This window comes from Ctenopharyngodon idella, chromosome 12 (assembly GCF_019924925.1).
Source record: "Ctenopharyngodon idella isolate HZGC_01 chromosome 12, HZGC01, whole genome shotgun sequence".
Taxonomy (NCBI): domain Eukaryota; kingdom Metazoa; phylum Chordata; class Actinopteri; order Cypriniformes; family Xenocyprididae; genus Ctenopharyngodon; species Ctenopharyngodon idella.
Window position 1 is genome coordinate 28,881,608 of NC_067231.1, and position 14,955 is coordinate 28,896,562.

General features: G+C 34.6%; 2 protein-coding genes across 2 annotated transcripts; both read right to left on the reverse strand.

The window, feature by feature from the left end:
* Window positions 1-1,927: 1,927 nt before the first annotated feature.
* On the reverse strand, window positions 1,928-4,242 carry LOC127523721 (mucin-3A-like). Its single transcript, XM_051914763.1, has 2 exons — window positions 2,587-4,242; window positions 1,928-1,938 (listed from the first exon to the last, which is right to left on the reverse strand). Exons 1-2 carry the CDS (start codon window positions 4,223-4,225, stop codon window positions 1,928-1,930), a joined length of 1,650 nt encoding a protein of 549 aa, XP_051770723.1. The 5' UTR covers window positions 4,226-4,242.
* Window positions 4,243-5,297: 1,055 nt separating this feature from the next.
* LOC127524225 (uncharacterized) lies at window positions 5,298-10,430 on the reverse strand. The gene is made up of 5 exons (XM_051915686.1): window positions 10,382-10,430; window positions 7,011-7,409; window positions 6,144-6,533; window positions 5,991-6,062; window positions 5,298-5,716 (listed from the first exon to the last, which is right to left on the reverse strand). Exons 1-5 carry the CDS (start codon window positions 10,428-10,430, stop codon window positions 5,298-5,300), a joined length of 1,329 nt encoding a protein of 442 aa, XP_051771646.1.
* Between the last annotated feature and the right edge of the window lie 4,525 nt (window positions 10,431-14,955).

The window sequence follows — 14,955 nt, forward strand, 5'->3', positions numbered from 1 at the left end:
ATCTCCTGGTTGAGCTCTGCATCCACTGCACCAGTGAAGGGCCGGGTAAACTCATCATCCTGATATGGAATCATCCGAACACGATATTTGCCTTCACCAGCAGGAAGAGTCTTGTGGACAATGCTGTTAAAAGTACAGGTTAAAAAATTATCTTTTCCAGACTGACATTCCAAACTATGGCATTCTTTCTTCCATGGAACAAAAAATGAGACATTTTTTTTAAGGTATAATTAAACAAGTCCATACTCATGCACTATATTTCAAATGTTCTGAAGTCATATAATAACTTAAGGAACAGAACTGGAACTGTTTAAGGAACAGAACTAAAGTCATTACCTCAAGAGAAGAATTTGTTGAATACAGTCGTTATTTTATTTTTTTTTTTTTTGCGCACAAAAAGTATTCTTGTTGCTTCATAACATTAAGGTTGAACCACTGTAGTCACATGGACTATTTTAATGATGTCTTTACTACCTTTCTGGGCTTTTACCCAGTGGCAATGATGTTGCTCCCTATGGGTGGTTCAGAACCCTCTCGGATTTCATCAAAAATATCTTTTTGTATAAAACATCTATTGTGTTTCGAAGATGAACGAAGGTCTTACGGGTTTGGAATGGCATAAGGGTGAGTAATTAATGACAGAAATTTCATTTTTGAGTGAACTACCTCTTTAAATTAGAGTATTAGACTGTTAGGTTTAGGGTATCTACTAATACTCTAATGACTACTAGTAGTTGCAAAGTAACTTAAAGTTAGTAGAATGTCTAAAGTGGACTATCAAAATTGGTTCTACCAGAACTTGTATTTGACTCATACCTCTCCAGTGGGTTGATTTCCACATTCATGGAAAGTGTTTGTGTTTGAGGATAAACACAGCTGAAAGAAAGCTTCAGGATTTTCTCTCTGCTGATGAGACCTTCTGACCTTGGTGTCCCCAGAATAAAGTTATCATAGATGAAGTGGGTGCCGTTGGCCTAAAGGAAAGCAGATCTAAAATGTAGTCATTTTGCTTAAATTTAATAAAATAAAGATATTTCTGAACATCTTTTGATGAAAGCATTATTGGTTTCAGTATCAGACAAGTAAAAAAAAAAAGAAAAAAAAACAACAACTGTAGATTGAAAAAGTTTTTATAACTATGGTTAGTTACAGTTTGAGAATTGAGTGTATTTGAGTAGATTACATAGTTCATCCTACCACAAGATTAGTCCCACAGATGTGTTCATCATTATCAAAATGGAATTCCACTCTGCCATTCCGGACTGTTCCTTTGCAGTTGGGATCATTGAGGTGTAAGACATCAGTTGGAAAACCAGCCTCAAAGAGCTGACAGCGAGACACAGACAGGGAGCCAGAGCTGCTTTCACAGGTTTCTGAGAAATCTGAGAGAGAAAAAATAATGTAATTATTGACTGAAAAAAAAAAAAAAAATTGTATGTTACATATTTTGTTGTGGATTGATACCAACCAAAAGAGTCAGAATGTGGTTGTGGTGTGTGATGGTCCTTTTTACATAAACAGCCATAAACACCATTTTTCTTCCCACACCTTTCATCCTCAGAGCAGCTGAACTCAGAACAGGGGTTTCTATCAACTAGAAGGATGAAATACAACACTTAAACACACTGAGTCATGTAGCATCTGAGTTAATGATTAAAAGTAGGACTTCACAACTTTACCAAAATAATAATAATCATCATCATTATCATCATCATCTTCATTTTCTTCTCCGCACTAATCAAGCTTTCTAATAACCCTGGCATTGTACACTATGAATATTGCTGGCTCTGTAACAAACTACTTATGTTCCTTTATTTTAAGTTACTTTGGAAAAGAGCATTCTCCTCTTCTGTTTTCTCAGACACAAATAATCATCTACAGCACTGCTTAGGAAACCACAGTCAGAATCAACAATTAAATGTCAGCGTTACATATTACCTCACAAAGAGAAAATAAACGTTCATCATAACCAAATGTTGCGGATACAAACTTTTACATTCAGGCCCCTTGATTGATTATTGCTTTTAGTCTCAAGATATTTTTTCTAATGAATTAAATGGAACTTTTAACATTTATAATTTTCTCCTTGAGGTCCACTAATAATATTAGTCCCTTACTTTCCACCCACCTACTGTTAGAATTTAATAAGATGTTTTTTTTTTTTTTGCTTGCTTGTTTGTTTTTTTGTTTTGTTTTGTGTATCTACTGTAACTTTACGACATTTATATAAATGCCTGTTAAGCTCCTTGCTTGTAAACTGATTAGCAAAAACTGTACTGCATAAAGTGGATATTTACCTACAAACAACTGAAACCAAACTTGCAGCCTATGCTCCTACATTTAATGTAATTGCTAACAATTCTTTTGCAATATTTTTAAAGGCTTTATTAAACACACACAGTGGCTCCTTATTTTCCATCTAGCCATGGCAGATCCTGAATGGAGTACACATGGTGGCCTGCAAAGGAACTAGTTCTAAACTATAGCTTTAACATGCTATTATGCTGTCAATTCTTTAGATGAATCAAAGAAACATAACATAGAAAACAATAATCCTATAGATTGTAATACAGCACATTATATTACCAGCTGTTGTGGTTTCGGCTGTAGTTTCGGTGGTTGTGGTTTCATCTGTTTTTTCTATAGTTGTGGTTTCTGTGGTTGTAGTTTCAACTGCAGATTCTGTGGTTGTGGTTTCAGCTGTAGATTCTGTGATTGTTTCAGCTGTAGTTTCTGTGGTTGAGGTTTGGGCTGTAGTTTCTATGGTTGTGGATTCAGCTGTAGATTCTGTGGTTGTGATTTCAGCTGTAGTTTCTCTGGTTTCTGTAGCTGTGGTTTTAGCTGAAGTTTCTATGGTTTCTGTAGTTGTGGTTTCATATGTTGTGGATTCTGTTGTAGTTTCTGTGGTTTCTGTAGTTGTGGTTTTGTCTGTAGTTTCTGCGGTTGTGGATTCCGCTGTAGGTTCTGAGGTTGTGGATTCAGCTGTAGATTCTGTGGTTGCGATTTCGGCTGTAGTTTCTGTGGTTTCAGCTTTAGTTTCTGTGGTTGTGGTTCCGGCTGTAGTTTCAATGGTTATGGCTGTAGTTTCTATGTTTGAGGATTCAGCTGTAGGTTCTGAGGTTGTGGATTCAACCGTTGTTTCTGTGGTTGTGGTTTCGGCTGTAGTTTCTATAGTTCTGATTTCAGCTGTATTTTCTGTGGTTTCTGTAGTTGTGGTTTCATCTGTGCTTTCTGAAGTCATGGATTCGTCTGTAGTTCCTGTGGTTGTGATATCAGCTGTAGTTTTGGTGGTTTCTGTAGTTGTGATTTCGTTTGTAGTTTCTGTGGTTGTGGTTTCGGCTGTAGTTTCTGTGGTTGTGGATTCAGCTGTAGGTTCCGTGGTTGTGGTTTCAACTGTAGTTTCTGCGCTTGTGGACTCGGCTGTATTTTCTGTGGTTTCTGTAGTTGTGGTTTTGTCTGTGGTTTCTGTAGTCAGGGTTTCGTCTGTAGTTTCTATTGTTGTGGATTTGGCTGTAGGTTCTGAGGTTGTGGATTCAACTGTTGTTTCTGAGGTTGTGGATTCAGCTGTAGATTCTGTAGTTGTGACTTCAGCTGTAGTTTCTGTGTTTGTGGCTTCAGCTGTAGTTTCTGTGTTTGTGGCTGTAGATTCTATGGTTGTGGATTCAGCTGTGGTTGTAGTTTCAGCTGTAGGTTCCATGGTTGTATATTCGGCTGTAGTTTCTGTGGTTGTGGTTTCGGCTGTAGGTTCTGAGGTTGTGGATTCAGCTGTAGGTTCTGAGGTTGTGGATTCATCTGTTGTTTCTGTGGTTGTGGTTTCGACTGTAGTTTCCATGGTTGTGGATTTGACTGAAGTTTCTGTGGTTGTGGATTCGGCTGTAGGTTCTGAGGTTGTGGATTCGACTGTTGTTTCTGTGGTTGTGGTTTCAGCTGTAGTTTCTGTGGTTGTGGTTTCGGCTGTAGCTTTTTCTGTGGTTGTGGATTCAGCTGTAGATTCTTTGGTTGTGATTTTGGCTGTAGTTTCTGTGGTTTCTGTAGTTGTGGTTTCAGCTGTTTCTGTGATTGTAGATTCAGCTGTAGTTTCTGTGGTTGTGGTTTCAGCTCTAGTTTCTGTGGTTGTGGTTTCAGCTGTAGTTTCTGTGATTGTGGTTTCAGCTGTAGATTCTGTGGTTTTGATTTTGGCTGAAGTTTCTGTAGTTGTGGTTTCAGCTGTAGTTGTCTCTAGCATGACAGTAGTATAGGTGGTGTTCCCTGCATTTGAAAAATAAATAAATAAATAAATACTGAAGGCTATCAAATTTTTCTCTGACTCTTTTACTTTTTATCCATGTACATGCTATTCTGGATAGCCATCTTTGACAGTTGTTCACTCAGATTTATTTTTATAGTTTAAAAATGCATTCTATGTCTGTTTACACTTTATTGTAAATAGTTAATGCAGCAAATGTTGTCAATTCTGTGAGCTGTATAACTTGTCAAATATGATTTGTACTCATCTTTTCTGTAGAAATTAATTTTTACTTTGACTTTTTCTACACCCTTGTCTGTAAATGGTTGTTCTAAAAAAGTCTAAGATGCTTGTGAGGGTTTATAAATGAGTCAAGAAAGTGCTTTACCAGTGGCTGTGATTGGTGGAGTAATAGATTCTATAGGTCGGATTGTCTCTGTTGTTGTAGATGCTAATGGAATGGACTGTCTTGAGGCATCTGGTATTAGGAAAATTTTTTATTTCAACATCACTCATTTTCAAACAAAATCCAGAAAAATAATTGATTGAAGTGCATATGAGTAAATACTCACCTACACAGTAACCTGAGCAAAATATTGGCTTGACAAACTCATAAACATAGTAACTTCCTGGACAGGCTTTGACTCTTATAGGGTGAGATGTGTAAGTACAGCAGCCACTCCATGAAGAAGCACAGACCTGACGGGTGACCACTCCATCTTCCAGCTGTGGGTGAGATCCGTTGAGCCACAGTGGGTCATTAGTGCCACACGTGTATCGATTAACACATGTTTCTGGCATCTGAGCATTTTGACCATTGTAGAACAGCCTGTACCAGCCATTCCACTCCACATTATAATCACACTTGGCATAGTAGTAATAGTTAGTATAGTAAGAGTTATTAGTGGATCTCCATGAATCAGACAGACTGGTATAGTTGTAGCAGGGGTCGATGCTTGGAGTGCTAAAAGATACTATTATTAAAAAGTAGATAGAGAGCATTATGTACTGCAGATTAAATTGATTGAGATAATGATAAGAAAACCAACAATACAATTCATTATAATAATAGTCATATACAAAGATGAATGAATGTACCTGCACAATATACAGGAGCTGGTATTGAAAGGGTTGGCCTGGTAAATTTGTAGACATAATAATTTCCAGGACAAGCTTTAACTTGGATTGGGTCAGATCTATAGCGACTGCACTGATCCTGGTAAGAGCCATAAATTTCACGAGTAACGACTCCATCTTCTAGCTGAGGATGAGAGCCACCAAGCCACAGAGAACTAAAACCTCCACATGACATGTAAGACATACACCATTCAGGCATCTGAGCACTTGATCCATTAATGTAGAGTCGATACCAGCCATCCCATTCTACACGAGTGTCATCATGATCAGATATGTATCCAAACATAGACCAGTAATTGAGTGTGCTTCTCCAGTAGTTGTTGAGAATGCTGTAGTTATTGCACGGGTCATAATCTGTTAGATGATGAAACCAAAACAAACAAATTATATTTGGAACTTCAAAAGTGCAAGTCTGAACCAGTCAAACACAGTAACAATCAGGTGATTCTTAAATCACTTATACACAACATGACTGTGTAACATTCTACAAACATGTTAAAATGCTACAAGCTCATGTACAAAAATTGCCATTTAGACTTTAATGCAGAACATTCATTGTAAATAACAAAACAGCAAATTTTGATATGTGATTACTTTTGATAACACTCAAATATTATGTAAAACTTACTAAAGGTGATGGTGGATCCAGTGAATGTATCTGGACTTACAGTGGAAACCACCAGTGAAATAGTGCTGACATCTACAAAGAAGGAAATTCAAGACATGACTTTGTTATGAAGTGGGAAAAAGTCTTTGTTATGAAGTGGGAAAAGCATGGTACCTGTGCAGTATCCAGAACACCAGAATAGTGGATTCACAAGTTCATAGACATAGTAATTGCCTGGACACGCTTTCACTCTGATAGGGTTTAACTTGTATCCACAGCAATCTCCCCAATTTGTCTTTCCACAGACCTCCCTGGTCACCACTCCATCCTCTATCTGAGGGTGAGGATCACTGAGCGACAGACTGATTACTGTGTTACAGGTGTATGAACTAACACAGGTCTCTGGGATCCGGATGTCCATTCCATAGTAGAAAAGCCGGTACCAGCCATTCCAGGAGAAAGATTCATCACAAATGTTATCTCCGCTTTCATTGTTGGCTCTCCAGGGACGATCCAGAGATTCGTAGTTGTAGCAGGGATCACTGCTGATGCTTTGGAAAGCAACTGTCATGGACAAAAGAGATCTTTATAAAATACTGTTGAAATTCAATATTTTCTTCTGGAAGATGATTTTGTTTTAGCCCTGACTACAGACCAAGATGCTCCAGCACCTGCAGCGGTTTGATGAATGGACTGATATTTTATTTTTCTACACTAAAAGTACAATGACAGGTAATTTCATGATTTTGAGCAATTATATTCTAACCAGTGGTGTGCAGTAAAGCCCACAATGGGGCAAGTAGTGGTCTGTATATTCACAGCCTTGCAAAAAAAAAAGGGTAACACATTGTTTAAAAAAAAAGCTAAAAGCTGTGCAAATAATCAAGCATCTTCTGACAAAGAATGGACTTCAAATTGGCCCAAGAGGACTGTTGGGTATTTTACCATCTGCTGCCATTCAGTATGCATATTAAATGTTGAACAGTTTAAATGTTATGAGATTTGAGGTATTGCTTTACAAATAACAGAGCTGAACAGTACCTGCACAGTACATAGGCCTGGAGGCTGGTGTGATGGGTTTGACAAATTCATAGACGTAGTAATCTCCTGGACAGGCTTTGACTTGGATGGATGTGGATCTGTAGCTGCCACAATCACTGAACCAGTATGTTCCAACGACTTCACGGGTCACCACTCCATCCTCAGGTTTTGGATGAGAACTGTTTAGATACAGTCCAGATTCACCACCGCATCCAGAAGTCACACACCACTCAGACATCTGCGCACTTTCTCCATTCAAATACAGCCGATACCAGCCACTCCATTCAACAAGGGTGTCATCATGTCCAGAGTACTTAAATGGATTTTGCCGTATGTTTCTCCAATATTCATCAAGAGTGTGATAATCATAGCATGGATCAGAGCTGGAAGATGTAGGTTCTGAGAGAATAAAGAAAAAGACAGTATATGATGTACTGTATACTCATTTAATGAATAAGTGGTAAAAATCAAAAGTACATTAGGTTCAGATAAACATCTAACATCTGTGTCTGTGTCACAATTGTATTGCAAATGAAGTTTAAACCGGATCTAAATTGCAGCAGTTTTCAAAATGTATTGAACAAAACTTGGGATACTCAGAACAACCACATAAAATGCAACAATAACAGACAACTGAACCAAACACAGGGCTTAATACACAGTGAACTAATCAAAGAAACGAGACACAGCTGACATGACTAATTACACAATATGTAACCTATAGGAGACTAACTAGAAGTGAGAACAAAAACAGTGCAAAACCAACAGTAACACTTTATAATAACTGCACACTATGAAGCATTAGTTAACCATTAGTAAACAGTCAATTCATCATTTATAAAGCATTATTAGACATTAATAAGCAGTTTATAAATACACCTATAAATGCTTTGTTCTTGATTTATAAGCATATCTATAATGTGTTTAATAATTGTATTTACATACTTTATTAATAATTTATAATTTCTAAATTAAGTATTACATTATTTACAAACCAGTTATTTAGGAGTTGTCAGTGGTTCATAAGATAATTTAGGAAATGTAAATAAATGATTAATAAACTATTTAAACGCACATTTATACATCTTATTATTTAGACCTATAGTAATAGTTACTCAGTGTGTTAATAAATGCTTTATTAATACATATTCCTACTGTAATTGATTAATTCAGGTAGTTATAAAACATTTAAAAGTGGTCAGTTAACTATTGTTGTGAGCTCATCTGAAGTGAGGACTATTCATGCCTCGTAAAGCTTTATAAAGGAGATTTAAAGGCTCAGTGATCTTCTGCACTGCTGTTCTCTAATGTTTTAAAGTTAGTACTGAGGTAGTTTTGACACTATGAAATATTTTATTACATTATTATTGTATTTTGGCACTCCTGTAATCCAGTGTTGGCACTGGTTAATTTTTATTCAGCAATGTTTACACTTTACAGAAATTTATTTTTATATCAGATTGCAAAAGCTTAGTTTCATTTTACTGCACAGTTATGTTTTCTGGAGGAGTACAGGGATTTTTATTATCTTTGAAATTGCAGAGGTTTACTTTTAATCAAGTAACCTATCGTAAAGATTCATTTTTTTCCTTGAAATAAATATTTCTATGTTCTGTATCTCTTAAATCTCCTTTATAAAAGCTTTACGAGGCATGAATAGTCCTCACTTTAGATGAGCTCACAAAAATAGATAACTGACAACTACTAAATGTTTTATAACTACCTGAATTAATCATGAATTGCAGTAGAAATATGTGTTAATAAAGCATTTATTAACACACCAAGTAACTATTTCTATATGTCTAAATAATAAGATGCATAAATGTACATTTAAATTGTTTATTAATAATTTACTTACACTTTATAAATGATCTTATGAACCACTGACGACAACTAAAGAACTGGTTTGTAAATAATGTAATACTTAATTTAGAAATGATAAATTGATCATTAATAAAGTATGAAAATACATTTATTAAACACATTATAGATATGCTTATAAATCAAGAACAAAGCATTTATAGCTGTATTTATAAACTGATTAATGTCTATTAATGCTTTATAAATGATGAACTAACTATTTACTAATGCTTAACTAATGCTTCATAGCGTGAGTTATTCTAAAGTGTTACCGATATTTTTGATGAAATCCAAGAGGTTTTTTTTTTTACTTATTTTTTTTATTTTTTTTTTTTTATGTCCCATAGAAAGCAACGAAATTACAACATTCAAGGTCCAGAGAAGTAGTAAAGACATGGTTATGAAGCAATGAGAATACTTTTTTGCACAAAAACAAAACAAAAATAAGGACTTTATTCAACAAATTTTCCTCTTCCCTGTCAGTCTCCTATGCAGTTGGTGCAGTGAACAGAGTATAGAGCTTCCGTGTTTACGTCTACTGTAGTCACATTGACTAGTTTAACCATGTCTTTACTCCTTCTCTGGACCTTGAATGCCTTGCGGGTTTGGAACAACATGATGGTGAGTACTTAATGATAGAAATTTCATTTTTGTTTGAACTAACCCTTTAAGGTGTAGTCCTGTTTTATATAAAAATCTGAGCTATTTGTTTTTGTACATATACAGTTTGTATAGTATAAAAACCATTACGCCTAAGGAATGTCCTCGTATGACAGGTGCACCAACGTGCGTGTGAGAGAGAGAGAGAGAGAGAGAGAGAGCCTGTCAATCAACATTAGAGAACATCCCTCAGGCTGAATTACACAAGGACACTAGACCTCGGCCAAAAGTGCATCTGCATGTGTTCATTAAGAGTTCATATAACGATTTCAGCTTTAATTTGGCCAGTTGCGTAGCCTTAATGTCCGAGAGACCACTTTTCTAATGCCAACTAATAAACTATCACTTCGATGCTGATTGTTTATTAATGTGAAAACTATAGTAGTCAACATTTGAAGTGGATCAAAACCTTTCATCAAAGTTGTCCTAAAACCTTCTTCTTAGGACATCCTAATTCTTAGGACAACATTGATTAACTTTTTTGATCCACTTCAAATGTTGACTACTGTAGTTAAACAAATCAAATAGCTTACTGTATGTTCTGTAGAGAACCAACTCATTCATTCTGAATTGTGAATTCTGAATTTAAAAAATAACAATTTAATAATATAATTTTACTGTGAATAACAATGTGTAAGGCTGTTTTAGACCGTCAAAAGATGACATGGTCAGCATATGAATTATTCTGACACTTATTTAAATAAGTGAAGTGAAGACTAAGAGAAATAATTGATTGTACCTGATGTTTGTCCACTGGTTATTTCACCTAAATAAACAATATAAGCAGAATGATTTAATAATGTAAATAAAAAGATTTAGTCATTTTACATGACAGATTATAAAACACTCACCATTAATCAGCAGCAGTAGTGACACACACAGTGAGATCAGAAACCTCATTGTGACGAACGGCACCTGCACACACATATACAACATTTTATTAACAAAAAAAAAATGTCAAAAGACAATGTTCTAAAAAACCTTTCGAGTCCAATTTGATATGTGAAGAGAGATATCTTTACCTGAGATCAGAGCAAACTCTCTTCAGCAGCTCAATACAGTGATGCTGAACTGCTCTAATGATCTTATCAGAGCCTTTAATAACTGTGGGAGGATCATAACTGGAACTAGAAGTAAATTCTCAACAATAGCTTAAGGCAGTTTTTCATTTGTCTAGTGTGACTAAGATAATTTGAACTGATTTTTTCCTTGTATTCAACTGCATTCAGAACGACATTCTTACACTTGTTCATTGCTCGAATAACCTAGATGTGAATGTAGATGGAATGACGACAAGTCAGTTTGATTTGTTATGCAATTTTTCCCCAAAGCAATTTTACAAAAATAGTACCTTAAACACTCAAAACCTTAAACCAAATGTGACTCAAATATTCATACTAATTAAATGAATGTCATTTTTTTTTTTTTTTTTTCTGTTTAAAAAATGTTTAAGTCCACTGGAGGAATGCAAGTAGTCAAGTAATATGGAGTTTGTGAGATGTACAAACTAACAAGATCACAACAAGAATTTAGAAATACACATATCAAACTGCACATATCAAATTGCACAGCTTAAACTTAACCCTAAAATTAATGGGAATCTGAATGAATCTAATGTTTAGGTAGAACAATGAAGGGGGGGAAACAATGAAAAACAGCAACTAATAATATTCATGGAACTTGGTTTATTAAAAAAATAATAAATAAATAAAAAATATAAAGACATTCTGCTAACTATCAGTAACTATTCAACATGTCAACTAGCAGTCATCGTAAAAACAAGTACACAAGTGCATTGCATCAAAATATTAATTTAAATGTTTGTACATAATAGTTAAAAAAGCCTAATATAAAGTGGGACCCTTTATTTTGATGCTCCCTAATCTTACTCTCTAATCTTATTGTATTTATTAAACACTTTATTGTTAAATAATATTAATATTAAATCATTTATTGTATGGAATTTGCTTCAACCTTCCTCTGCAACAAGATTTCCACCAATAAGTCTGCCACCAATATAAAGAAAAGCAGAAAGAAAACTTTCGTTTTGTCAAACTCGATAGTCAGGTTTGTCATCATTTTTATAATTCAGAGGCACTGCAAAATGAAAAATATGTCTTCTAGGAAACCATCAGATCAAATTTAAGACACAGATGCACAATTTTATTTGTATAGACAACTTTACAGTTTATGCATATTATCACACATGGCCCAAATAATCTAATTTAAACCATGAGTGAGTGCATGCAGCAGATCATCATTATGTGGCAAAAGGGAAATTATCTGTAAAGTATGGCAACATAATCTAACCACTGAGACAAAGACATGTATAAATGTACAGCACAAAACCTGAATATAGGAGTAGATGGTATCTATTTCACACAGGCCATTGAAGCTGTGTAAAATCCACCTGTCCACAGAGAGCAAGATGAAAGTGAAAGCCAACTTGGTTATCTGGAAGTATAGCTGGGCTTGCTGTAGTGTTTGCCTCAAAATATGGTTTCTTTGGGAGCAACATTGTACAGCTGCCACTGCAATCTGTCAGCATAGGCCTCAAGCCTTAAAGAAATGGCTGTGTACAACATACACTGTACAACGTATATACACATGAAATATGTTGCTTACATTTATTCTGCTTTTTATTTGTTTATTTTGCACATTTGTAAAACAGCAATCAAATACACTGTTCTACATTCCTCACCTGCACATTTTAGGAGGTGCTCATCATTCAAAAACTTCATGTGATGCACATTAATGTGTTCTAACAGGAATGACTCTTCTGTAAATGTACAGACTAATGCAAAGAGGAATAATCATTAAATATGTATTGTAAATAAAAGGAGATAAATAAGCAGTAAAAGCTGAATGTTGCTTTATCTTTGAACTGTGTTGATTTAACTCTCTAATCGTATTGTATTTTTTAATAACACTTTAGTATAGGGAACACAAACTATTGACTGCGACTTTTTTCCTTAATAAACTAATTTAGTGCTTATTAATAGTTAGTAAGGTAGTTGTTAAGTTTAGGTATTGGGTAAGAATGTAGAACAAGATCATGCAGAATAAGGCATTAATATGTGCTTAATAAGTACTAATAAATAGCCAATATCCTAGTAATATGCATGACTAGTTAGAAGACCCTAAAATAAAGTGTTACCTTTTTTTTTTTTTTTTTTTTTTTTTTTTAATAATAATTCCCCTGTTTTCAAATGTTCTTGGCAAAATCATGCCAAGAGTTTCGGTCCAATTAGTTAATGCATTAGGTATCATGAATTAATAATCAACAACACTTTTACAGCATTTATTAAACTAGGTTACTATTTATTTCTACATATTCAATTTGTATAAATTAACATTAATGCATTAAGAACAAACATGTATTAATGAACAGCAGTATATTAAAAAGCGTTACCAAGTTTTGATTTACACCCTATTAATTTATTATTTGCATATATGTGTGAGTGTGCAAGATTGACAAATGACACCAGCATGTTTATATTGAAACTGCTTCAACCGATTTCAGCAACTAACCTGGCACCAAAATAAAGAAGAAAAGAAAGAAAAAAACATTCTCTAAACTGAAAGTTAGTTTTGTAAAACTTGATTTTCGGGTTTCTTTTCATCTTTATTGCAGAGCGAGGTCAGGAAAGCACCAGATCAGATTTCAGTTGATTTTCACTTTATCAAGCCACAAAAGTGCAACTGTGTTGCCAACTGTTGCAACTAGTCAGTCAAGATTTCCCCAGACAACTTACATGACGCCATCACTGAATTAGGAGTGTTAGTAGATTTATTCTACAGATTTATGCACATTATTACGTCGTAAAATAAAATAAAATAAAATAACATTTTACCCATGAGTCAGACTTAAAGAATGCAGCAGATCATGATTATGTGGCAAAATGGAAAAAGTGTTGAAAATTATGACAAAAATCTAACAGACAAGCAGACACTCCTGTACAAATGTACAACACAAAACATGAATATTATTAGAAACTTATTATTGATCTACTGACTCTCAATAAAGCACAAATCTGTAATTTATGTTACTTCAATCATGTTACTTCATATCAAATGATTGTAACATAATATGTTACTTCAAATAAATAAATAAAGCCTTTCTCATTGAACTAAAATTAAGTTGATGTGTGTCTAAGGTACATGTAAATAGATTAGAAAAACTATATACAGTATGGCAAAACATGGCAGTGTATTACCATGACCTTCTTGCTCAACAAATTGTTATACTGATTGAATATAATACTAGGTGCTATGAAAAACCAGGTCAGAAATCTCTTGCATGAGTAGTTTATTCTTTCAGAGACCAATTCTAAATACTTTTAAAGCAATTCTTTCACCTAGTATTTTCACTAATTATAGCTTAAATCTACATACAAGAGCTCATACTCTTAAATTTGTAATGATAAATTTTGAAATTTACAAAGTAAAAGTATCCCAGCATACCATCATCACAAAACATGATCACTGCCGACTGGCCCGCCATAGCCGACCGTTGATGAATGCAGCAGTCAGGAGTGTGTGTGAGTGGACTGCTCTGATATAAACATACTGAAGTTTCAACCTCTTTCCTACTGGAAAGACTTTTTTTAAAGCATTAAATTTAGAAAGTCATGCGTTTCCAAGTACATTACAGGGGCTTCAAGATGTATGAGTATTTGAGGAGTGTCAGAGGGCTGCTCAGATATGAGCTTTGTCCTGCTCTGTCCTTTCTTGGGAATATTGTTGAATTGAAAACCAATTTTCCTAATCGGTTTGTCAATCTAAAACATTACATCCCGTTTGATTCAATTATACAAATTAGTTTGACAATATGAAGTCAAAACATGGTTAAATATCAAAATTAACTTCAATTTCATGTCTTCATGTAAGAAAACTATCAATCCCTCACTAAGATGACTAACTTCAGCTCAATTTCATCCTGTACATGCACCAGATCATCATCTTTTCTGAAAGTCTGTTAAAGAAATACTGAAATTGAAAGAAACCAAAGAATAGGAATGACCCTTTTAATGCTTGATTTAAAAGAAACATGAATCTGATTGTCTTTGTTATTGTAGCACACAATTTCAAGTAAAATAAGATGAATGTATTATATAACAGTTCATGTAAGTAATGAAATAATTCATTTTGATGTTTTTAGGTAAATAGACAAAGGCTTCATTAAATAAGGAAACATTTAGAAACCAAAAACCACTATGGCATCGGTGCCTCATTGATTAAAATGGCATTAGATAACATGCATGTAAATAAAATGTTACACATTTTCTGTGGAAACAAACTAAAAGTGTGTCAGGACACTCATCAGAGGAACAAGAAACACCATCAGAGAACCACACAGACAAGAAGCCTCAGATACCTTCACTTGGTCTGGGACCCACTTATCTGTGAACAGGGGATATAATGA